This window comes from Chiloscyllium plagiosum, chromosome 33, assembly GCF_004010195.1.
Source record: "Chiloscyllium plagiosum isolate BGI_BamShark_2017 chromosome 33, ASM401019v2, whole genome shotgun sequence".
NCBI classification, from domain to species: Eukaryota; Metazoa; Chordata; class Chondrichthyes; order Orectolobiformes; family Hemiscylliidae; genus Chiloscyllium; species Chiloscyllium plagiosum.
In genome coordinates, this window is record NC_057742.1 from 7372114 (window position 1) to 7398127 (window position 26014).

Genomic DNA, 26014 nt, shown 5'->3' on the forward strand with positions numbered 1-26014 from the left:
TGTAGGGCTTTTGCCCGAAACGTCGATTTTGCCTGTCCTCGGATGCTGCCTGAATTGCTGTGCTCTTCCAGCACCACTGATCCAGAATCTGGTTTCCAGCATCTGCAGTCATTGTTTTTACCTCGTTGATTTTAACCCTACTGCGAATCCTCTTGCAAGGATGCCTGCCTTGAAGAAGTTTTCCTCCCCTCTCTACAAGAATCTCAGGGAGTCTCCACGCTTCAGGCTCTCAGCCTTTATTCCTGATGAAGGGCTTTTGCCCGAAATGTCGATTTTGCCTGTCCTCGGATGCTGCCTGAATTGCTGTGCTCTTCCAGCACCACTGATCCAAAATTTGAATCCAAGTCATTCAAGGAAAATGAAACACCAAAAGTAGCGAATCCGAGGGTGCGGGGATTGGCTGTTTGTAGCCACGTGTGCGGAAGCTGCGTGTGCCGATGGCTGCGGAGAGGGAGCGGGGAGGTGCGGGAGCTTGTTCCCCTCAGTCTGGGCTCCCAACACCGGGGCAGCCCCTCTGTACCCGGACCCCTAGTAGCAGAGAAGGCGGAGGGACGTCGGGTCGCTCCTTCAGGAGGTCTGTCAGCCCCTGGGCTTGGAAGAGAGAGTGTGGGGAGGGGGAAGGTTGATGGTGAAGATAGATTGCAATCAGTCAAATAATTTGAGAATTGATGATGTAAAATTGGTAATTCATTGATTCGTGACGTTAAATCTAATGAGGTATTTTTGATTGCCAAATAAGTTAATATTTCAGTGTGGACAAAAATGCGCATTCTTGCAACGGGAATATCAGAAAGTTTGTTTTCCCCCCTCACGCTTACTGCCTAACATGCTCTGTGTGTGTGTTTTTCTTGCAATTTGTTTTCTTTTCAGGTTCCGAACATTGGATCACGCCACCATAGCAAGTTGCAAAATGTCATCATGATCAGTCAGTCACAGTCACAGACTCAGACAGCACTGAAACAGACCCTTCAGTCTAACTGGGCCATGCTGAGTATGTTCTCAAACTAAACTCGTCCCACCTACCAGTGTTTGGCCCATAACCCTTTGAATCTGTCCTATTCATGTACTTATTTGTCTTTTAAACATTGTAATTGTATATGTATAATATTCGCCAAAATCTAATAGTTAAGGTATTACTATAAAAGCAGGTTCCTTGTAGAGCAGGTTCCTTGTAGAGCAAGTGATGTATTAATCAGTTATTTTGTAAAGCTTTGGGTGGTGTTAGTAAGAAATATTATGCTGATTGTTGAAAGAGCTATGATGAATGAAGTTTAGCATTTTACGTCCAGCCAGTGAAGGACAGTGACCAAACAAGGTGAATGATGTATTGTTGAAAGACACAGGAGTGAATCAAAGTCATGATGAAACTGCACTGAATTCTAGCCAGGTTAGAACTTCTGTTTCATCTCAGTTAAGTCAGGAAAGGCATTTTAGAATTGGAACCTGTGCAAGAAAGTGTCATCAAAGTGATCTCTAGTATTGGATGTTTGTTGGAAGGGAACACTGGGAAAATTCAAGTTCTGTGTCCCTGAAAGGAGTTATGTGAGAGAAAACCTTGTAGAATTGGGTGGGTGATTTGCTTTATTATTGTCACGTACTGAGATATAGTGAAATGTGTCGTTTTGCATACTAACTAGACAAATCTTACCTTGCTTAAGTACATCAGGGTAATTGAACCAAATGCAGAATGTAAAGTTACAGCTACAGAGACAGATCAATTGTAATGTATGGGAGGTCAGTTTATAAGTCTGTTAACAGTGGAAAAGAAGCTGTTCTTTAATCTGTTGGTACGTATTTTCAAACTTTTGTATCTTCTGACTGACAGCACGGTGGCTCAGTGGTTAGCATTGCTATCTCACAGCACCAGGCCCCCTGCTCAATTCCAGCCTTGGGCGACTGTCTGTGTGGAGTTTGCACATTCTCCCCACGTCTGCATGGGTTTCCTCCCACGATCCAATGATGAAGTTAAGTGAATTGGCCATACATTGCCCATAGTGTTCAGGGATGTGCAGGTTACGTGCATTAGTCAGGGGGAAAGGTAGAGTAATATGGTGGGGGAATGGGTCTGGATGGGATACTCTTTGGAGGGTCATTGTGGACCTGTTGGGCCAAAATGGCCTGTTTCCACACTTTAGGGATTCTATAAAGAGAATATAACCAGGGTGGGAGTAGTCTGATTATGTTGGCTGCTTTCCCAGGGCAATGGAAGTGGTGACAGAGTCAATGGATGGAAGATTGGTCTTTGTGATGGACTGGGCTGCATTCATAATTCTCTGTTATTTCTGGCAGTCTTGGGCAGAGCAGTTGTCATGCCAAGCTGTAATGCATCTGGATAGAATGCTTTCTATTTTGCATCTATGAAACTTGGTAAGTGTCATTGTGGAAATTTCTGAGGAAGTAGACGCGTTGGTGTGCTTTCATGACTATAGCATCGACGTGGGTGGACCCAGATGGATTGTTGGTGATATTTACTCCCAGGAACCTGAAGCTATCGACCACCTCCACCTCAGCACCATTGATACAGACAGGAATGTTCCTCCATCTGCGTCCTCAAGTCAATGACAGGCTTCTTCATTTTGCTGTCATTGAAAGAGTGATAGTTGTCTTTACACCATGCCCCTAGGCAGTCTAACTATTTCCTCTACTGTGTCTAGTTGTTTCAGATGTGATCCATTAGAGTGGTGTCATCAGCAAATTTGTAAATGGAGTTAAAGCTGAATATGGCCACACAGTTGTGAGTGTGAAAGGAGTATAGTAAGGGGCTGAGTTTGCAGCCTTGCTGGGCACCAGTGTTGAGAATTATTATGGAGGAGGTTTTGTCACCTATCCTTACTGATCGTGGTCTGCAGGTCAAGAAATCAAGGATCCAGTTGAAGAGGGGGAGCAGACTCCTAGGTCTCGGAGTTTGGAGATGAATTTAATTCAAATTATGGTGTTGAAAGTAGAGCTGAAGTCAATAAGCAGGAGTCTGATATAGGTGCCCTTGTTATCCAGATGTTCCAGGGATGAGTGTATGGCCAAGGAGATTGTGTCTGCTTTGGACCTACTGTAATGGTGGACAAATTGTAGCAGATCAAGACGATCTGGAAGGCTGGCAATGATGTGTGCCATTATTAACCTCCTTGAAGCACTTCATAATGTTGGTTGTCAGAGGCACTGGGCAGTTGGATAAGTACATGAGTAGGAAATGTTTGTAGGGATATGGTCCAGGAACAGGCAGGTGGAACTAGTATAATCATTAAGGCAGGTGGCCTGAGTTTTCTCTGGCACCTGAATGATAGTGGTGGGAGTGCTTTGGTTGTGTCCTACCTCTAAGCCAGAAGGCCAGGTTCCACCTGCTCCAGAGGTCATAGAATCATAGAGATGTACAGCACGGAAACAGACCTTTCAGTCCCCCTTGTCCATGCCGACTAGATATCCCAACCTCCTGGCCCATATCCCTCCAAACCCTTCCTATTCATATACCCGTCCGGATTTCTTTCAAACGTTGCAATTGTACCAGCCTCCTCCAGTTCCCCTGGCAGCCCAATCCACCCACGCACCATCCTCTACGTGAACAAATTGCCCGTAAGGTCTCTTTTATATCTTTCCCCTCTCACCCTAAACCTATGCCCTCTAGTTCTGGACTCCCCTACCCAAGGGAAAAGACCTTGTCTATTTACCCGATCCATGACCCTCATGATTTTATAAACCACTATGTGGTCACCCATCAGTGTCCGATGCTCGAGGGAAAACAGCCCTAGCATATTCAACCTCTCCCCATAGCTCAAATCCTCCAACCCTGACAACATCCATGTAAATTTTTTCTGAACCATTTCAAGCTTCACAACATGCTTCCGATAGGAAGGAGACCAGAATTGTGCGCAATATTCCAAAAGTGGCCTAACCAATATCCAGCCGCAACATTTACTCCCAACTCCTGACTCAATACTCTGACCAATAAAAGAAAGCATACCAAATGCCTTTTTCATTATCCTATCTACCTGTGACTCCACTTTCAAGGAACTATGAATCAGCAACATTCCCTAGGACCTTACCATTAAGTGTATAAGTCCTGCCCTGATTTGCTTTCCCAAAATGCAGCACCTCTCATTTATCTAAACTAAACTCCATCTGCCACTTCTCAGTTCATTAGCCCATCTGATCAAGATCCCATTGTACTCTGAGGTAACCTCCTTCACTGTCTACTATACCTCCGATTTTGGTGTCATTTGCAAACTTACTGACTATACCTCTTATGCTTACATCCAAATCATTTATATAAATGATGAAAAGTAGTGGACCCAGTAACGCTCCTTGTGGCACTCCACTGGTCACAGGCCTCCAGTCTGAAAAACAACCCTCCACCACCACCCTCGGTCTTCTACCTTTGAGCCAGTTCTGTGTACAAATGGCTAGTTCTCCCTGTATTCCATGAGATCTAACCTGGGGACCCTTGTCAAATGCCTTACTGAAATCCTTATAGATTACATCTACTGCTCTGCCCTCATCAATCCCTTTGATACTACTTCAAAAAACTCAATCAAGTTTGTGAGACATGATTTCCCATGCACAAAGCCATGTTGACTAGCCCTAAGCAGTCCCTGTCTTTCCAAATATATGTACATCCTGTCCCTCAGGACTCCCTCCAACAACTTGCCCACCACCGACGTCAGTGTGCAATAATACCTCTGAACAGGTCAATCAGAAGATACTTAGAATTGTGTGGGATAACAAATTTGATCGAGATTTCCATGCTATGGAAATAATAACGTGGAAAATCTAGATTAAATTAAATTGAACGAATAAAACAAGTTGCCTCAGATTCGAGCAAGAAGAATGTAAATTTAGGACTCGTAACAAAAAATGCTCCTTTTCACACAGAATAACCAGCATGTGGGATGGACGCCTGTACAGATTGGAAAGTAGGTACAAACTCTAGAGTAATTTAAGACAGTACATGAAGCTGCATTGGACAGACTATAGCTGTTGCTAGAAGGTAAATATCACACAATACCAGGTTATAGTCCAACAGGTTTATTCCGAAGTACAAGCTTTCAGACTGCTGCTCCTTCAACAGGTAGCTAGTGGGAAAAAGATATGCATAATCTTCTTGGATCCTCTCCACTTTAAACTGGCATTTGGTGGTGTCGTTGATAGCCTTGATGTGAAGGAGCTAGTGTTGGGTTGGGGTGGACTAAGTGAGAAATCACACCCTGCAAGGTTATAGTTCAACAGGTTTATTGGAAGCACTAGCTTTCGGAGTCCTGCTCCTTCATCAAAAGACAGAAACAAATAGCAAAAGATCATAATGTCATACAACAGCTGAGACATATTGAACAAACCTAGATTGTAGTTAAGTATTAATTGTATGACACTAAGATCGTTTGCTATAATTTCTGTCTCCTATGATCCTGCTCCACAGCTACCTCTGAAAGCTAGTGCTACCAAATAAACCTGTTTGAATATAACCTGGTGTTGTGTGACTTTTAACTTTGTCCAACTCGGTCCAACACCAGCACCTCCACATTGTGGCGAGAAGGAATAAGATGAGCAGGATGACTCCATTCATCCTAAATTATCCTGTTACCTGCAACAGCGAATAGAGTTATTAGAAAGACAATCAAAAAGCTTCGGAATTAAATTATTAAGGGCTGATATTTCCTGGCTGTATCCATTATAGTAAATAGTGTAGAAACTGCAAATCCTGAGCATCTACAATCTCTAAATTATTTCAGTAATAGAAGGGAGAACAAACCAGGTAAGGAGTTGTGTTGAGGTTGTGCAGGATGTTGGTGAGGCCCGTTCTGGAGCACTGTGTCCAATTCTGGTCACCCAGTTATATTATTAAGCTGGACAGAGTTCAGAAGAGATTTACCAGGACGTTGCGAGGTATGGAAGGTTTCAGTTATAAAGAAAGGCTGAGAGCTTTTCCACTGGTGCGTAGGAAGTTGAGAGGCAACCTGATAAAGTTTGTAAAATAATGATGGGTGTAGATAGAGTTACTGGTAGGCGTCCCTCCTCTAGGATGGGACATTTTTAAGGTGAACATGAGAGTCAAATGTTTCACACAGGATGGTTTGCGTGTGGAATAAACTTCCTGGGGAAGTGATGGACGTGTGTACAATTACAGTATTTAAAAGACCTTAAGATAAGCACATGAATAGGAAACATTTGGAAGGATATGGACCAGGAGCGGGCAGGTGGGACTAGTTTAATTTAGGATTATGTTCAGAGTGAACTGGTTGGACCAAAGGGTCTGTTTGAATGCTATAGACTATCTGACTCTATGACAAATCAGGAAGTTATTCTCACGAAGCAAGTGATGATCAGGTATAAATGGGTATCCAAGTAGAATACTATGGGCTGCAGCCTTTAATCTTCTGAGGAGGAGTTGGAAATTTTGGTGCATGGAAGTCTTTGGGAATAGATGAGCCTTCCAAATGTACATTCACTTTTGAAAGTGTAGAGGGTTGTTAGAGGTGGGCAGTAAATGCTGGACTAGCAAACAAAATCCTCATCCCGTGAAGAAATAAATAGAAAACATGTGCTTGATGGACAAAGTTCAAGTATTTAGCCAGGTTTCTCCCCTCTCAAGTCTTGCCTTTATATTCACAGGACCCCACTTGGACCATCCAGAAAATTAAACGCAAGCTTTAAATCACCGGTAAGACATTTTAAACATGCCCTGTATTGGAGTTTTTTGTTTAAGGAATGGGGATGTGCCAATGATTGCCACCATGCAGGGCTGGCCTTATGGATGATAATGGATGGACTTGATGCAAATTGAGTGGAGCTGTCTTGCCTAGGAGGGGAGGATGCAGCGAGCAATAGGGTAAAGATTGCTATATCTGTAATGTAATCTGTAAGTCAATACTGCGTATTTTTTTAGAAAGCATTAAGATACTGTTAACATGCGGTGAGTATTATATAATATTATAAATTAAATGGGAAATTTGTTATTAATAATCTGTTTGTAAAGGGATCTTTTAACCAAGTGAGAATCTGCTTAATTTCTAACTATCATCTGCAAGGCAGAAATCAGCAATGTGATAGCATATTTCCTGACTGCCCCAATGGGTGCCGCTCCATTGACATCCATGGCTCGACAGCATCTAGGACAAAGCAGCCTGCTTCATTGAATCCCTCCAGTGCAGATAGATGCCATTCAGCCCATCGAGCCTGTACTGACCCTCTGAAGAACATCCCACCCAAATGCTGGGAGAACATGCACATTCCACAGGCAGACTTCTAAGGCTGGAATCGAACCCAGGTCCCTGGCACAGTGAGGCAGCAGTGATCACTGCTGAGCCATCCACTTGGTTGGCTCCCCAATCCAACACCTTCAACGTTTCGCTCCTTTCACAACTAGTGCGCAGTGGCAACAGTTTGTGTCATCTGCAAAATGCTGAGCAGTAACTTGCCAAATATCATTTGACAGCAGCTTTCAGGTCTGCCACCTCAATCGACAAAGGTAGCATGGGAACACCATCACCTCAAAGTGCCCCTCCAAACTACTTCCCATCCTGACTTGAAACATATTGCAGTACCTTCACTGTCACTGAATCAAGATGCTGTAAATCTCTTCCTAACAGCTGTGTGGGTGAACCTACACCCTAACATGAAGCATTTTAAGAAGGCAGCTCTCCAACGGCACCTTGAGAGCTTTTAGGGATGGGCAATCAATTCTGGCCGAGCTAGTAACATTCACGTTCCGTGAATAAATCTTTTTGTTTTAAAAATAGCAGGCAGTTTCAGGAAGCACAGTACTCCAGACATCATTTTCAGTCTGTATCACTGAAGCATAACCTCTCCAGTTATATTCAGTTCCCCTCTGAATAATCAGTAATGTTCCATGAGCTTTCTTAATTGTACCTCAAACTTAACTTTTGCGATTCCTGCTCTAGGGCATCCAAATCCCCATGTACCTGAGCTCTGTAGTCTCTCGCCATTGAGATAGTGTGCTTATATACTCACACTGACTTCTCCTTCAGCTAAAGACCTCCCTGGACCCTGAGCTTGACTCTGCTGGTCTTCAACTTCAAGTGGAAAATCTGAGGAAGAAATGTGATGATCTTGATCATCAGATTGCAGAACTACTCTCAGAGTAAGTGGGTTATTTGCATTTATTGCAAACGGGTTTGGCATCGAATCAATTGAATCCTTAATAAATTCACATTCTACCTCAAAATTATGTGAAGGATTGCCATTAATAATCAAACATACGTTTGTATTTTACGATATATTGTACATCACTGACATATCTCTTTTAGAGTTGGAATCAGGGCAGTGAATGTGACCTGCTTGGACTGACATGTGATCTGTGAAAAGTTTTATTTGTTTGACTTTAGGGAGTGAGGACACTGCCCAGTGCAGGTCTGATCCTTGCTGACCAGAAGGTTTTCATGTTGTCTGAGGGGCAGTGGGCAGCTTTACTCTGGATCTTAATGCTAGTAATTCTTGGAGAAAGTGAGGAGAGTAGATGCTGGAGATCAGAGTCGAGAGTGTGGCACTGGAAAGGCACAGCAGGTCTGGCAGCATCCGAGGAGCAGGAAAATCAAAGCCTGAAATGTCGATTCTCCTGCTTGTCGATGCTGCCTGACATGCTGTGCTTATCCAGCACCACACTCTCGACGCTAGTAGTTATTGGGAAGGGGTGAATCAGCCGGTGTTCTGCTCCTGAATGAATCTTTGCCTGATTATAGACATTGGATGGTGGCAGGTTCAGGTGGGAATATAATACCCTTGGCTCCTGTGTGATCGAATGGATATTTGGGCAGATTAGCTCAAGGTGATGAACTGAATGTGGAATTGTACTTGAATGTGAATCTGCGTGAGGAATACTTTGAGAATGAGTTTCAAATTGCCATCAACTGCTCACTCTGGTGTCTGAGTCAGAAGTTCAGTCCCTGCTCCAGGATTTGAGCATGTAGTCTAGGCTGGAAAAGTTAGAATTAAGGGGCAGGTGTTTCAAATGGAAGTCTTGCCCTGGATTAATTTGGCGTGGTGTTGATTATCAGCATAACGTAAGTAATGCTGTACTGTAAGTAATCTAATCTAATCTAATCTAAATAACGCTGAGATCAACAGCTGATTTGTTTTGGGTGTTTTGTGATTATTACATGTTACGCTAGTGTTCTGAGCAAATTTCCTTCCACAAAGATTGACGAGGGCAAAGCGGTAGACATTGTTTACGTGGACTTCAGTAAAGACTTTAACAAGGTTCCACGTGGTAGACTAATTACTAAAGTTAGATCACATGAGAATCAGGGGGAACTTGCCAAGTGGATCAAAATTGGTTTGACAGTAGGAGACAAAGGCTAGTAGTGGAGGGTAGTGTTTTGGTCTGGGGGCCTGTGACCAATGGTGTTCTACAGGGATCCATAATAGGTCCACGTTTGTTTGTCATTTGTGTAAATGATTTGGTTGAGAATATAGAAAGCATGGTTAGTAAGTTTGTGGAACCAAAATTGGTGGCATAGTGGACAATGAAGAAGATTGTCGAGATCTTTTTGTACTCTTAATTCAGTTGTCTCAAGGAACTGAGGAGTGGCAGATGGAGCTTAATTTGGATAAATGCGAGCTATTGCATTTTGGGAAAACAAAGGTAGGACTTGTACAATTAACATTAGCATCCTGGTTAGTGTTGTAGAACAGAGAGACCTAGGGGCTCAGGTACATAATTCTTTGAAATCTGTGTTGCAGGTAAACAGGGTGGTTGAAAAGGCATTTAACATGCTTGTCTTCATTGCTCAGACCTTTGAATATAGGAATTGGGGTGTTATGTTGAGGTTGTACAGGACATTGGTGAGGCCTCTTCTGGATTACTGTGTCCAGTTCTGGTTGTCCTGCCATTGGAAAGATATTATGAAATTGGAGAAGGTTCAGAAAAGGTTTACCAGGATGTTGCCATTAATGGAGGGGTTGAGTTATACAAACTAGGCTGGGACTGTTTTCACTGAAGGTGTATAAAATCATGAAGAACATAGATCAAGTGAATAGCAAAGTTCTTTTCCCTAAGGTGGGGGAATTCAGAATTGGGCTTATTTTTAAGGTGAGAGGAGAAATTTTTAAAAGGACATGAGGGCACAGTGGTTCATGTGTGGAATGAACTGCCAGAGGCAGTGGCAGAAACAGGTAGTTACAACATTTAAAAGTCATTTGGACAGGTACATGGATAGGAAGGGTTTGGAGGGATATGGGCCAAATGCAGAACTAGTTTAATTTGGGAACATGGTCGGTGTAGACTAGTTGGACTAAAGGGTCTGTTTCCATACTGTCTGACTCTATGACACAAGCAACACCACCTCAAACAGATTGGAAGCTTATCCATCCCAGTTTCTCTGTGGCTACATCTGCAAAGTGTTCCCTTTTTAAGTAAGTGCCTTTTTTAAATTATTAAAATATACTTTTCCATACTGAGTTCTAGAATAGAATAAAATCCCTACAGTGCAGAAACGGCCCTTCGGCCCAACAAGCCCACACCGACCCTCCGAAGAGTAACCCACCCAGACCCATTCCTCTATATTTACCCCTGACTAATACATCTAATCTACACATTCTTGAACATTATGGCCAATTCACCTAACCTGCACATCTTTGGACTGTGGGAGGAAACTGGAGCACCCGGAGGAAACCTGTGCAGACATGGGGAGAATGTGCAAACTCCACACACACAGTGGCCCGACGTTGAAATCGAACCTGGGCCCCTCGCGTTGTGAGGCATTAGTGCTAACCACTGAGCCACCGTGCCGAGTTTTATTGAGGTACGGTGGAAAATCGGGGATTACTAACCAATTTTTAAAAAGGTCCAACAACTTTGCAAACCGTTGCTCTTGAGGTCCGCAATTAAATTCATGCACACAAATATACCTGACAAGTCAGGTCCATAATGTTGTCCTTTGCAGTGTATTTAATGTTGATTAATGTTTGTAATTACTATTTGTCATAAAATCTTTGTTTGCCATAAATGACTTTTCCTTTATTGTACCATTTAAAATTATTGTGACCATCATTCATGTATACAAGTGACTGAATGTTACTAATAATTATTAGATTAACTTCATAGTTAATGTCATAAATTCTGCATCCATGCTGTATGTTAAAGGTGTCCATTGATATCCAACCCAGGCTGGAGACATAGCTACAGCTGGTGAATTGGGTTATGATGTTCTCAAATAAGGCATTGCCTGAAAATAGAGTCAAATCAGATTCAGTATCAAATTTCTAAAGCAAATTAGCTCTACATTTGCAGGGTGATAGGGAAAGAAAAGGGGAGTTGTCTGACTAACTGGATAGCTCTTTCAAAGAGCTATCACATGCAGATGGACTGAATGTTCTTTCTGTACTTTCAGATTCTATGTTTCTGTTCTTCCTGATGTCCCATTCACCTACTGAGTTAAAGGGGGCCGATTGTGAACTGTTTAGTTACAAACCTCTTGGCGTAACAGTGTTTATTAAATACATCATGTGTTACAGAGGAGAACAATCCTACATCAGTGCTTGCAAAGGGTTGAGTAAGTAGATTAATTCTGCTGTTCTCTTCCTACAGAGGGTACACTCTGAAAGAGCTGGACCAGCACATTGATCAGCTCCATGAGTACAATGACATCAAGGACGTGGGCCAGTTACTGTTGGGAAAACTGGGTAAGAACACCTTAACTACGACTAAAAGGAAAAGACTTGCATTTTTATAGCACTTCTCGTATCCCCAGGTCCTTCCAAAGTGGACCACAGCCAATCAGGTGTCATCCAGTGCCAAAATAACATTGTTATTCCAGTCATGATTTGGTGATGCCGGTGTTGGACTGGGGTGTACAAAGTAACAAATCACATAACACCAGGTTATAGTCCAACAGGTTTAATTAGAAGCACCAGCTTTCAGAGTGCTGCTCCTTGTGTGATTTGTTACTTTGTTATTCCAGTGTTGTTTATGAGCTATTTTCAAGACTGACTCACTTTCAGGAGTTTGTTTTTCATTCTCTCAGTCATTTATTCAATGATGTAGTCACAGTGACAATATTTTCAATATTTATGTTGAATATTTTCTTCTTTAGAAAGATAAGATATTGCTTAAATTGTGTATTATGAATTCTGTTAACTTAGAATCTATAAGTAAGATATTCCAGACTAATAAAACAATGAACTGTGGATGCTGGAGATCTGAAACAAGCAAAAATAGAAATTGCTAGAGAAAGTCAGCAGGTCTGGCAGCATTTGTGGAGAGAGAAAGTAATGTTTCGAGTCATTCTGAAGACTAGTCACTGGACTCGAAATGTTAACTCTGTTTTCTCTTTGCAAGATTTTCCAGTTAGTTTATGACAAAATTTTCTGTATTCATTTTCCAAATTGGGATCACACACAAAGTGAGTAAGTTTCCTTTCTACAGTGAGTTAAAGGTTTCAGGTGAATTCATTCACTGTCCACATGCCTGAGTGAGCGTTCGGTCTAAAAATTGACACTTCTGTCCCTGCAGCTCTGCCTGAATGGGAATGCAGTTGGAATGGCTGCCTAGATTTTGAGATCAGTGCAATTTGCTGAGTTTAAGAAACCACTGAGATGGAAGATCCAATTCTGATGGTTTGCTTGCACATAATGACTTTGACAGTGAATCTCGCTTGAAAAGGCCTCAGTATTGCCTGATGTGGGAAAATGGAAGAATGTCATTCAGCTGCTGATGAGGATCACAGTGCTTTGTTGAGAGTTACAGGAGGGATCAATGCACCTAATCTAATCATGATTTCCTCAACAAACTTCATTCCCTTGTCCACAACTCTCACCTTCTCCCTGGGCACTTCCTTAGACTGGGTCAGACTGTTTGGGACGTTGGCATCCAACATGACCTTTGGGTGAGTTTTCAGCCATGGATCTGCTGCATTGCCAAGCCTACCCCTTCCGACTCCATAACATGGGCCACCGTGGGCGGCACGGTGGCACAGTGGTTAGCGCCAGAGACCCGGGTTCAATTCCCGCCTCAGGCGACTGACTGTGTGGAGTTTGCACGTTCTCCCCGTGTCTGTGTGGGTTTCCTCCGGATGCTCCGGTTTCCTCCCACAGTCCAAAGATGTGTAGGTCAGGTGAATTGGCCATACTAAATTGCCCATAGTGTTAGGTAAGGGGTAAATGTAGGGGTATGGGTGGGTTGCGCTTCGGCGGGGCGGTGTGGACTTGTTGGGCCGAAGGGCCTGTTTCCACACTGTAAGTAATCTAATCTAATCTAATCTAACATTGGAGTTGCCAGCTTTAATTCATATGATGCTGTGAACCCTTCATTTGTGCCTTTCTTATCTTTAGACCTGACTATTGCAATGCAACTCCATTCTCCCAGCTTCTACCTTCCACAAGCTTAAACTCTCCCAAAACTCTGCTGCCAACCTCCTAACTTATACCAAGGACCATTCCTCCATAATTCTCTTTTTACAGGACGAAAGGTTCAATTCCGTCTTCGGGCAACCGTGCAAACTCCGCACAGATATTCTCCCCGTGTCCCTGTGGGTTTCCTCTGGGTGCTGCGGTTTCCTCGGTTTCAACGGTCTAAAGGTGTGCAGGTCAGGTGGATTGGCTATGGGCAAGGCAGGGATAGGGTAAGGGGGGTTGTGGAATACTCTTCAGAGGGCCGAATGGCCTGCTTCCATACTGTAGGGATTCAATGGTTCTCTAACATCTTTAGCCTGATAGCCCTCTGAGGGCTGATTTCTAGTGTAAGTGCCAGTTTTTAATTCCTTCACTATTTGTGGCTGTGCCTAAGCCTCTGTTCCTTTACCTGCCTTATCTCCTTTAATACATTGTGTAAAATCTACTCTATTATTTATTTAGGTACTCCAGCATCAAACATTGTTAGACAATGCTGGGATATTTTATTATTTTATAGATTCTGTCTAATTGCAGGATGGTATGTAGTTGAGGCAGGAGTCTATAAAGTTTATAATAAGAATGATCCTACTTCCCAGAATTTCCAGAATAAGCACATTCAAGGAGAACCTGTAAAGAAAAGTGGCATGTGCTACTTTTTAAATGTAAATACTGTACAGGCAATGAAAGTGAGTTAACACAATAGAAGTGTTACAGTGGATGAAACCTTCTCTTCAATATGCCTGAACGCCAACACTGTAATAACAGCTTTCTATGATTCATTCCAGCAGTCATCAGAGGGGTGACCACCAGAGAGCTGTACAGTGAGTTTGGACTGGATTTGGAAGACTAGACTACAAGAAGAGGAGGATGTGGATTGTTATCTGTCATAATTTGGGTCTTCACATTGATTTCACCAACAAAGAAGACAGAGAGGATTATGATCCATGAGCAAAAGCCACTGGAATACTTGGTGTTGAAGTCAGGTGCAGTGTCAGATGGTGCAACCCAGTTTAAAAACCCAGTAGATTTCAAGTAGCATTGCTGATGGATGTTCTGGTAGTTGAGTTTATGGACTTGTTACAATGGCACCTCCAGTGTTTATCTTCACTGTTCAGCTCTGATATCCCAAGCCTCTTTATTTGTGTTTTGTTGTACAAGGTATTCCTTGTTGAGTAATTAGGGAAATCCCCTCTCTGTTCAATGCTTTCCACTGAGTCCCAGCTGTTCTGAGTGGGAAGGATTGGCATTAGATTTCAGCCAGTTTACTGAGAAATTACCTCCAGTTTGACCACCTGCAGATTCTCCAGTGAATCCTCAGCCCAATGTTTGAGAAACAGGTGAAAAGTGAAAAATGTGATTCATACTTAAAGGTTTGCATATCTACCTCCTGCCAACAGAGGTGATGGTTTCTGTTTTCCTGGTGTGTGGACAGTGAATGTCAGAAGGTTGTTCTATTATTCGGGCATCTCAGTTGAGTCCAGTTTTGACCAGACTCTGAACAGGTCACTCCTGCAGCAGGAGGACTGTGATCAGGAGCAGTCACCCTGCTCAATTACCTTTGCCACACACAGGCTGGAGACTGACTGACTGATTTCCCCAACAACCATCACTTGTCCTCTGTGTGGGAGTTACTGATTCATTATTGTTAAAGAAATCTTAATTAGAGGTTTAATCCTTAAGAGGTCATCAGGACTACATTGTGCCAATCTCTGGGACTTTATTTTGTAATTGTTGTTTGTTGGTCAGTTTTGATCCTCTACATTTAATAAAAAGAATTTGTTCAGTGCCTTGTTCTTTGTGGCTTGATTCATTGATCATCTGAGAGTTGACTAATGATCATTAATTTCTTCTTTCCAGTGTGTTGTCAAGCTGCCTATATTGAGAATGGATGATGAGGGACAATCTATTGAGAAAATAGAGCAGCACGGTGGCTCAGTTGTTAGCACTGCTGCCTCACAGCACTAGGTACCTGGGTTCAATTCCCACCTCAGGTGACTGTCTGTGTGGAGTTTGCACATTCTCCCCGTGTCTGTGTGGGATTCCTCCAGGTACTCCAGTTTGCTCCCACAATCCAAAGATGTGTAGGTTAGATGAATTGGCCATGTTAAATTGCCCATAATGTTGGGTGCATTAGTTGAGGATAAATGTAGGGGAATGGCTCTGGGTGGGTTACTCTTCAGAGGGTCGGTGGACCCTCTGGGCAGCACGGTGGCACAGTGGTTAGCACTGCTGCCTCACAGCACCTGAGACCCGGGTTCAATTCCCGCCTCAGGCGACTGACTGTGTGGAGTTTGCACATTCTCCCCGTGTCTGCGTGGGTTTCCTCCGGGTGCTCCGGTTTCCTCCCACAGTCCAAAGATGTGCAGGTCAGGTGAATTGGCCATGCTAAATTGCCCGTAGTGTTAGGTAAGGGGTAAATGTAGGGGTATGGGTGGGTTGCGCTTCGGCGGGTCAGTGTGGACTTGTTGGGCCGAAGGGCCTGTTTCCACACTGTAATCTAATCTAATCAAATCTAAACTTGTTAGGCTGAAGGGCCTGTTTCCACACTGTAGGGAGTCTAATCTAATCTAATCAAAAAAATCACTTTGTGGTATGTGAGCCAGAGACCCCATTAACAGATGGAAAATCTCTATACTAAACAAAACTCAATTTTCTGGCAGCCTAAATATGGAAAAATCTTTAATCAAATATTTCCAAAATGAATACAATGTCATATCGGAGTTCATAGCTCCTTGAAAATAGAGTTGCAGGTAGATAGGATAGTGAAGGTGGTGTTTTGGTATGCTTTCCTTTATTGGTCAGAGTATTGAGCACAGAAGTTGGGAGGTCATGTGGCTGTACTGGACATTGGTTAGGCCACTGTTGGAACATTGCGTGCAGTTCGTGGTCTCCTTCCTATCAGAAGGATGTTGTGAAACTTGAAAGGGTTCAGAAAAGATTTGCAAGGATGCTACCAGGGTTGGAGGATTTGAGCTATAAGGAGAGGCTGATTTCCCTGGAGCATTGAAGGCTGAGGGGTGATGTTATAAGGTTTGTAACATCATGAGGGGCATGGATAGGGTAAAGGTCTTTTCCCTGGGTTGGGGGAGTCTAGAACTAGAGGGCATACATTTAGAGTGAGAGGGGAAAGATATAAAAGAGACCTAAGGGGCAACTTTTTCACACAGAGGGTGGTGCGTGTGTGGAATGAGCTGCCAGAGGAAGTGGTGGAGGCTGGTACAATTACAGCATTTAAAAGGCATCTGGATGGATATATGAATAGGAAGGGTTTGGAGGGATATGAATTGGGTGTTGGCAAGTGTGACTACATTAGGATGGGATATCTGATCGGCATGGAGTATTTGGGCTGAAGGGTGTGTTTCTGTGCTGTACATCTCTATGACTCTCTGACTCATGCTAGTGACCATCCATTATCTGAACATGGAGTATCAATAATCCCCAGCAGAGGGAGCTTTACCCTTCTCTTTTTAAATATGTGAAGGTTCAGAAAACCGATTCCCTCCAACCAAATCCATTGCTCTCTCACTACACTTGCTGTCGCAGTATGGGTGGCACAGTGGTTAGCACTGCTGCCTCACAGTGCCAGAGACCCGGGTTCAATTCCCGCCTCAGGCGACTGTCTGTGTGGAGTTTGCACATTCTCCCCGTGTCTGCGTGGGTTTCCTCCGGGTGCTCCAGTTTCCTCCCACAGTCCAAAGATATGCAGGTCAGGTGAATTGGCCATGCTAAATGCCCGTAGTGTTAGGTTAGGGGTATGGGTGGGTTGAGCTTTGGTGGGTCGGTGTGGACTTGTTGGGCTGAAGGGCCTGTTTCCACACTATAAGTAATCTAAAAAACCTACACTGAAACAAATTTGATGCTTTTTACCTGTGCTATTCTCCCTAACATTAAACCTGCTCTCAGTTCATTTGTTAAAAACCGAAAGAATTGCAGATGCTGTAAATCAGAAACAAAAACAGAAATTGCTGGGACAACTCAGTAGGTCAGGCAGCATCTGTGGAGAGAAAATCAAAGTTAACGTTTTGGGTCTGGTGACCTTTCCTCATTCAATTGTGGTTGATGTAGACTTAATGCATTCTTTTGCACAACATGCAGTGAATGCAGTTGGTGTTGACTTTAATTTTCTGCTTTACCAAATGTCAACTCTGTGGGTGATATTCAGAGAGCTTAGAACCTTTGTTGAAAGGTTTTCATGGGACATGCACATCATTTATTATTCATCTCTCTTTTCTCTGGAATTGCTACAAGGTAGCACTCTTAATGATCCCTTTCATCGCTTTACTAATGATCAAGAGCACATTGATTGGGTAGTAACTGGCCAGGTTGGATTTGTTTGTTCACAGGACCTGAGCCATTTTCCATAATATCAGATAAAGTAACCATAGTCTTACTAGACCATACAACTGCTCACTCATTAGAGAGAGTGAGTGAGTCATCTGGAGATGGTTGGGAGAGAGGTTGAGAAGGAGAGTCCTTCATTATAACCTCAGCCAGTGTAGGAATTGAACCCATGTCAGTTGGCATCACTCTTTACTACAAACCAGCCATTTAAACTGACTGATTCCCTCAGGTAGATGCTGTAGGAAGGAGACTGGCTAATGACAAGTCTTCAGCACTATTGCTAGAAAGTCGTCAGGGCCCAGAGTATTTGCCAACCAGAGTTCAAGGTGTGTTTTTTTTGATTCATTCATGGGAGCTGCTGGCTGGTCCAAGATTTATTGTCCTTGAGAAGGTGACGGTGAACAGCCTTCTTGAACTAATACAGTCAATTTGTGTAAGTAGACCCAGAATGCCTGAAGGGGGAAGTTCCAGGATTTTGACTGAGGGACAGTGAAGGAACAACAATGTATTTCTAAGTCAGGATGGTGATTGGTGGAGGGGAACTTGTATGTGGTGGTGTTCCTATGTATCTGCTGCCCTTGTCCTTCTAGATGGTAGTGGTCGTGGATTTGGAACATGCTGTGTAAGGAGCCTTGAGTGAGTTATGCAATAGTAGCAGCAGTCTGTACTGAATGTCTATAGTGGAGGGAGTGGATGTGTAGTGGGCTGCTTTGTCCTGGGTGATGTCAATGTTCTTGAGTGTTGTTGGAGCTGCACTCATCCAGGTGAGTCAGAAGAATTCCATCACACTCGTGACTTGTGCCTTGCAGTTGGTGGATAGGCTTCAGAAAGTCAAGAATCAAGTTAAACGCTGCAGGATTCTTGGCTTCTGACCTGTTTGTTAAGTCAATGGTAACCGCCCAGGATATTGATAGTGGGGGTGTCAGTGGTGAAAGTGCCAGAGAATATTGAGGGCAACGGTTAGTTTTTCTCTTGTTGGTAATGGTCAATACCTGGCAGGTGTGAGGGGGAAATGTGACTTTCACTTCTCAGCCCAACCTGCATGTTCTCCATGTCGGGTTGAGATTGGATATGGACTGCTTGAGTTTCTGAGGAATTGTGCAAGATGCTGAACGTTGTGCGATCATGGGCCGTCATCTCTTTCTGACCTTGTGATGGAGGGGAATTCATTGATGAAGAAGCTAAAGATGGTTGGAGCTAGGGCACTCTCCTGAGGAACTCCTGCAGAGATGTCGGACCTCCAACAACCACAACTATCCTACTCTGTGTCAGGTATGACACAAACCAGTGGAAAGTTTTGCTCCTGATTTGCCACAGCTCCTTGATACAATTTGTTGGTCAAATCAGCCTTGGTGTTATTCTCACCTCACCTCTGCAATTCAACGGAGCAGGACCTGGCAGGTTGCATACAGAGCATCACTGAGCAGGTTATTGCAAAGTAGATGTTACTTGATATCACTGTCACTGACCTCTCCCAACACATCACTGATTAGATTAGATTACCTACAGTGTGGAAACAGGCCTTTAGGCCACACCGACGAGAAACCCACCCACCCAGCAGTACAGGCAATTTAGCATGGCCAAATCACCCGACTTGCACATCTTAGGATTGTGGGAGGAAACCAGACCACCCGGAGAAAGCCCCATGCAGACACTCGGAGAATGTGCAAACTCCACACAGACAGTTGCCGAGGTGAGAAATGAACCTACGTCATTGCACTATGAGGCTGCAGTGCTGACCACTGAGCCGCTGTGCCGCTCAGATGATTGAGAGTAGAATGACTGAGCAGCAACTGACTGGGTTGGAGTGGTCAGAGTATTTGCATACAGGACCTGGGTGGACAATTTTCCACATTCCAATGGGTCACCAAGATTTGAACTAAGAACACTTGATCTGCACTCAAATGCTCGCACGCGGCGCTGCACCTGGTCAATGCTGAATGCTCTCCCTTCCTGAGTTTCATTGCTGCATCATCATATCCTCTTGGCACTGAATTTTGAGCTGTTCAGCTGCTAAAAGCAAAGCTACAGAGGGAAAGGCCACACTGCCCCTCCATCAACAGGTGCAATCCAGCATGACGTGCACCCAGTATGATTTAAGAATGTTGAAACACAGGTTACTATACAGATCACATTCAGTCCTGGTGAATTTAGGAGTGGGAGATGAAGCAAATGGAAAAACAGATTAATTGCAGCATACTTGTCTGTACAAACGGAACACGCAGAATTTAAACTGCGAAGCTTCGTGACATGCAGTCAAATACACAACGACTAAGTCACATGAAAGGAAGGCTGCCTGTTTAAATGTTCGGCATACCACAGTAACGATTGATTAAAACAACTCTCTTGTCTGCGCCTTTCAACAGTTTACGTGCAGCAGAGATGTTTTGTATGTGGAACGTAACTCCAAAATGACTGTCTGACTTCAAATAGCATTTGCATCGGCAATGGAAATGGCTGAGTGGCAGAGTTTAGATGGACGTAAGATATTGCGCAGATGCCCTCATAGATTGCATCGGCGCTGACCGAATGCACATGCAATGCTTTCAAGCTCTCGTTTCGGCACTGCAGTGCGTATTTTGCATCATCTCACGGTGCAACATGGATCTTCGTGTCCTTCAGCTGTTCATCACATAAGGAACCATGCTGTGGTAACAAAACGCCCCGTCCTAAGTCTGCCCTGTGCAGAATGGGTAACGGAAGTTACTTGAAAACTGCTCGAGTGCAGGGAAATTGTTGGTATAAAGGGAAACCCAGATTTGAACTGGGGACCTCTTGATCTGCAGTCAAATGCTCTACCACTGAGCTACACCCCCATGAGAAGGCTGTGGTGCATGTTTAAGCTTTCCGCATTATACAGTGACAAATCTCTAAAACAACTCTCTTGTCTGCACCTTTCAACAGTTTACGTGCAGCAGAGATGTTTTGTATGTGGAATGTAACTCCAAATTGACCGTCTGACTTCAATAGCATTTGCATCGGCAATGGATATGGCTGAGTTGCAGAGTTTAGATGGACGTAAGATATTGCGCAGATGCCCTCACTGTTTGCATCGGCGCAGAACGAATGCACATGCAATGCTTTCAAACTCTCGTTTCGGCACTGCAGTGCGTGTTTTGCAACATCTCACGATGCAACACGGATCTTCGTGTCCTTCACCTGTTCATCACAGAAGGAACCTTGCTGTGGTAACAAAACGCCCCTTCCGAAGTGTGCCCTTAATGGGTAACGGAAGTTACTTGAAAAACTGACCAAGTGCAGGGAAATTGCTTGTATAAAGGGGGCATTCAGATTTGAACTGGGGAACCTCTTGATCTGCAGTCAAATGCTCTACCACTGAGTTACACCCCCATGAGAAAGCTGTGGTGCATGTTTTCACTTTCTGCATAATACAGTGACAATTGTCTAAAACAACTCTCTTGTCTGTGCCTTTCAACAGTTTACGTGCAGCAGAGATGTTTTGCATGTGGAACGTAACTCCAAAATGACTGTCTGACTTCAATAGCATTTGCATCGGCAATGGAAATGGCTGAGAGGCAGAGTTTAGATGGACGTAAGATATTGCGCAGATGCCCTCACTGTTTGCATCGGCGCAGACCGAATGCACATGCAATGCTTTCAAACTCTCGTTTTGGCACTGCAGTGCGTATTTTGCAACATCTCACGATGCAACATGGATCTTCGTGTCCTTCAGCTGTTCATCACAGAAGGAACCTTGCTGTGGTAACAAAACGCCCCGTCCTAAATCTGCCCTGTGCAGAATGGGTAACGGAAGTTACTTGAAAACTGCTCAAGTGCAGGGAAATTGCTTGTATAAAGGGGGCATCTGGATTTGGACTGGGGACCTCTTGATCTGCAGTCAAATGCTCTACCACTGAGCTACCCCCCCACCCGCTATGCTGCGTTGCATGTTTACACTTTCCGCATAATACAGTGACAATTGTCTAAAACAACTCTCTTGTCTGCGCCTTTCAACAGTTTACGTGCAGCAGAGATGTTTTGCATGTGGAACGTAACTCCAAAATGACTGTCTGACTTCAATAGCATTTGCATCGGCAATGGATATGGCTGAGTTGCAGAGTTTAGATGGACGTAAGACGTTTCAGGCATAAGCCCTTCTTCAGGAATGAGGCTTTTTTCATAAGCCCTTCTTCAGGATCAGGTAACAAAACGCACCTTCCGAAGTGTGCCTTGTGCAGAATGGGTAACGGAAGTTACTTGAAAAACTGCTCAACTGCAGGGAAATTGCTTGTATAAAGGGGGCACCCAGATTTGAACTGGGGACCTCTTGATCTGCAGTCAAATGCTCTACCACTGAGTTACACCCCCATGAGAAAGCTATGGTGCATGTTTTCACTTTCTGCATAATACAGTGACAATTGTCTAAAACAACTCTCTTCTCTGTGCCTTTCAACAGTTTACGTGCAGCAGAGATGTTTTGCATGTGGAACGTAACTCCAAAATGACTGTCTGACTTCAATAGCATTTGCATCGGCAATGGAAATGGCTGAGTGGCAGAGTTTAGATGGACGTAAGATATTGCGCAGATAAGCCCTTTTTCAGGAATGAGGCTTTTTTCATAAGCCCTTCTTCAGGATCATTCCTGAAGAAGGGCTTATGCCCGAAACGTCGATTCTCCTGTTCCCTGGATGCTGCCTGACCTGCTGCGCTTTTCCAGCAACATATTTTCAGCTCTGATGTCCAGCATCTGCAGACCTCACTTTCCCATCACAGAAGGAACCTTGCTGTGGCAACAAAACACTCCTTCCTAAGTCTGACCAGTGCAGAATGGGTAACGGAAGTTATTTGAAAAACTGCTCAAGTGCAGGGATATTGCTTGTATAAAGGGGTACCTCTTGATCTGCAGTCAAATGCTCTACCACTGAGCTACACCCCCCAGAGAAAGCTGTGGTGCATGTTTAAGCTTTCCGCATTATACAGTGACAATTCTCAAAAACAACTCTCTTGTCTGCACCTTTCAACAGTTTACGTGCAGCAGAGATGTTTTGCATGTGGAACGTAACTCCAAAATGACTGTCTGACTTCAATAGCATTTGCATCGGCAATGGAAATGGCTGAGTGGCAGAGTTTAGATGGACGTAAGATATTGCGCAGATGCCCTCACAGGTTGCATCGGCGCGGAACAAATGCACATGCAACGCTTTCAAGCTCTCGTTTCGGCACTGCAGTGCGTATTTTGCAACATCTCACGATGCAACATGGATCTTCGTGTCCTTCAGCTGTTCATCACAGAAGGAACCTTGCTGTGGTAACGAAAGACGCCTTCCTCAGTGTGCCCTGTGCAGAATGGGTAACGGAATTTACTTGAAAACAGTCCAGGTACAGGGACATTGCTTGTACAAAGGGGGCACCTAGATTTGAACTGGGTACCTCTTGATCTGCAGTCAAATGCTATACCACTGAGCTACACCCCCACCCGCTATGCTGCGTTGCATGTTTACACTTTCCGCATAATACAGTGACAATTGTCTAAAACAACTCTCTTATCTGCGCCTTTCAACAGTTTACGTGCAGCAGAGATGTTTTGCATGTGGAACGTAACTCCAAAATGACTGTCTGACTTCAATAGCATTTGCATCGGCAATGGAAATGGCTGAGTGGCAGAGTTTAGATGGACGTAAGATATTGCGCAGATGCCCTCATAGATTGCATCGGCGCTGAACGAATGCACATGCAATGCTTTCATGCTCTCGTTTCGGCACTGCAGTGCGTATTTTGCAACATCTCACAATGCAACATGGATCTTCGTGTCCTTCAGCTGTTCATCACAGAAGGAACCTTGCTGTGGTAACAAAACACTCCTTCCTAAGTCTGCCCAGTGCAGAATGGGTTACGGAAGCAACTTGAAAAACTGATCAAGTGCAGAGAAGTTGCTTGTATAAAGGGGGCACCCAGATTCGAACTGGTGACCTCTTGATCTGCAGTCAAATGCTCTACCACTGAGCTACACCCCCAAGAGGAAGCTGCGGTGCATGTTTAAGCTTTCCGCATTGTACAGTGACAATTCTCAAAAACAACTCTCTTGTCTGTGCCTTTCAACAGTTTACGTGCAGCAGAGATGTTTTGTATGTGGAATGTAACTCCAAATTGACCGTCTGACTTCAATAGCATTTGCATCGGCAATGGATATGGCTGAGTTGCAGAGTTTAGATGGACGTAAGATATTGCGCAGATGCCCTCACAGGTTGCATCGGCGCTGACCGGATGCACATGCAATGCTTTCAAGCTCTCGTTTCGGCACTGCAGTGCGTATTTTGCAACATCTCACGATGCAACATGGATCTTCGTGTCCTTCAGCTGTTCATCACAGAAGGAACCTTGCTGTGGTAACAAAACACCCCGTCCTAAATCTGCCTTGTGCAGAATGGGTAACGGAAGTTACTTGAAAACTGCTCAAGTGCAGGGATATTGCTTGTATAAAGGGGGCACCCAGATTTAAACTGGGGAACCTCTTGATCTGCAGTCAATTGCTCTACCACTGAGCTACACTGAGCACTTGATCAGTTTTTCAAGTAACTTCCGTTACCCATTCTGCACACTTCGGACGGGGCGTTTTGTTACCACAGCAAGGTTCCTTCTGTGATGAACAGCTGAAGGACACGAAGATCCATGTTGCATCGTGAGATGTTGCAAAACATGCACTGCAGTGCCAAAACGAGAGCTTGAAAGCATTGCATGTGCATTCGGTCAGCGCCGATGCAACCTGTGAGGGCATCTGCGCAATATTTTACTCTCTTGTCTGTGCCTTTCAACAGTTTACGTGCAGCAGAGATGTTTTGTATGTGGAATGTAACTCCAAATTGACCGTCTGACTTCAATAGCATTTGCATCGGCAATGGATATGGCTGAGTTGCAGAGTTTAGATGGACGTAAGATATTGCGCAGATGCCCTCACAGGTTGCATCGGCGCTGACCGAATGCACATGCAATGCTTTCAAGCTCTCGTTTTGGCACTGCAGTGCCTATTTTGCAACATCTCACGATGCAACATGGATCTTCGTGTCCTTCAGCTGTTCATCACAGAAGGAACCTTGCTGTGGTAACAAAACGCCCCTTCCGAAGTGTGCCCTGTGCAGAATGGGTAACGGAAGTTACTTGAAAATCTGATCAAGTGCAGGGAAATTGCTTGTATAAAGGGGGCATTCAGATTTGAACTGGGGACCTCTTGATCTGCAGTCAAATGCTCAACCACTGAGCTACACTCCCCTGAGAAAGCTGCTGTGCATGTTTACACTTTCCGCATGATACAGTGACAATTGTCTAAAACAACTCTCTTGTCTTTGCCTTTCAACAGTTTACGTGCAGCAGAGATGTTTTGCATGTGGAACGTAACTCCAAAATGACTGTCTGACTTCAATAGCATTTGCATCGGCAATGAAAATGGCTGAGTGGCAGAGTTGAAATGGACGTAAGATATTGCGCAGATGCCCTCATAGATTGCATCGGCGGTGAACGAATGCACATGCAATGCTTTCAAGCTCTCGTTTCGGCACTGCAGAGCGTATTTTGCAACATCTCACAATGCAACATGGATCTTCGTGTCCTTCAGCTGTTCACCACAGAAGGAACCTTGCTGTGGTAACAAAACACCCCTTCCTAAGTCTGCACTGTGCAGAATGGGTAACGGAAGTTACTTGAAAAACTGCTCAGGTACAGGGAAATTGCTTGTATAAAGGGGGCACCCAGATTTGAACTGGGGACCTCTTGACCTGCAGTCAAATGCTCTACCACTGAGCTACACCCCCATGAGAAAGCTACGATGCATGTTTACAGTTTCCGCATAATACAGTGACAATTCTCTAAAACAACTCTCTTGTCTGCGCCTTTCATCAGTTTACCTGCAGCAGAGATGTTTTGTATGTGGAATGTAACTCCAAATTTACCGTCTGACTTCAATAGCATTTGCATCGGCAATGGAAATGGCTGAGTGGCAGAGTTTAGATGGACGTAAAATATTGCGCAGGTGCCCTCACAGGTTGCATCGGCGCTGACCGAATGCACATGCAATGCTTTCAAGTTCTCGGTTCGGCACTGCAGTGCATGTTTTGCAACATCTCACGATGCAACACAGATCTTCGTGTCCTTCAGCTGTTCATCACAGAAGGAACCTTGCTGTGGTAACAAAATACCCCGTCCTAAGTCTGCCCTGTGCAGAATGGGCTACGGAAGCAACTTGAAAAACTGCTCAAGTGCAGTGAAATTGCTTGTATAAAGGGGGCACCCAGATTTGAACTGGGGAACCTCTTGATCTGCAGTCAAATGCTCTACCACTGAGCTACACCCCCACCCGCTGTACTGCGTTGCATGTTTACACTTTCCG

General features: G+C 44.1%; 1 protein-coding gene and 5 non-coding genes across 7 annotated transcripts; 1 reads left to right on the forward strand and 5 right to left on the reverse strand.

Annotated features, from left to right (window-relative positions):
- Positions 1-308: 308 nt before the first annotated feature.
- On the forward strand, positions 309-15118 carry swi5 (SWI5 homologous recombination repair protein). 2 transcript variants are annotated; one of them, XM_043674844.1, is made up of 5 exons: positions 309-574; positions 6598-6646; positions 7974-8086; positions 11531-11625; positions 14121-15118. In XM_043674844.1, exons 1-5 carry the CDS (start codon positions 438-440, stop codon positions 14180-14182), a joined length of 456 nt encoding a protein of 151 aa, XP_043530779.1. In that variant the 5' UTR covers positions 309-437; the 3' UTR covers positions 14183-15118. The 2 variants fall into 2 exon arrangements, with proteins under 2 accessions (XP_043530779.1, XP_043530778.1); XM_043674843.1 differs by having other exon boundaries at positions 394-574; positions 14118-15118.
- A 5299-nt stretch (positions 15119-20417) lies between these two features.
- Positions 20418-20489, reverse strand: trnac-gca. Its single transcript has one exon. It is a non-coding gene; the product is annotated as a tRNA-Cys (tRNA).
- Positions 20490-21930: 1441 nt separating this feature from the next.
- On the reverse strand, positions 21931-22002 carry trnac-gca. The gene has a single exon. It is a non-coding gene; the product is annotated as a tRNA-Cys (tRNA).
- A 1574-nt stretch (positions 22003-23576) lies between these two features.
- On the reverse strand, positions 23577-23648 carry trnac-gca. The gene has a single exon. It is a non-coding gene; the product is annotated as a tRNA-Cys (tRNA).
- Positions 23649-25367: 1719 nt separating this feature from the next.
- trnac-gca lies at positions 25368-25439 on the reverse strand. The gene has a single exon. It is a non-coding gene; the product is annotated as a tRNA-Cys (tRNA).
- A 467-nt stretch (positions 25440-25906) lies between these two features.
- On the reverse strand, positions 25907-25979 carry trnac-gca. Its single transcript has one exon. It is a non-coding gene; the product is annotated as a tRNA-Cys (tRNA).
- Positions 25980-26014: the final 35 nt, after the last annotated feature.

What these genes read in the sequence shown, in the direction of transcription:
- swi5 (XM_043674843.1), top strand. Translation starts at nt 438, where the DNA reads ATGGCTGCGGAGAGGGAGCGGGGAGGTGCGGGAGCTTGTTCCCCTCAG. An exon ending in ATTGCAGAACTACTCTCAGA is followed by an intron (nt 8,087 to 11,530) that starts GTAAGTGGGTTA and finishes CTCTTCCTACAG; the next exon opens with AGGGTACACTCTGAAAGAGC. An exon ending in GTTACTGTTGGGAAAACTGG is followed by an intron (nt 11,626 to 14,117) that starts GTAAGAACACCT and finishes GATTCATTCCAG; the next exon opens with CAGTCATCAGAGGGGTGACC.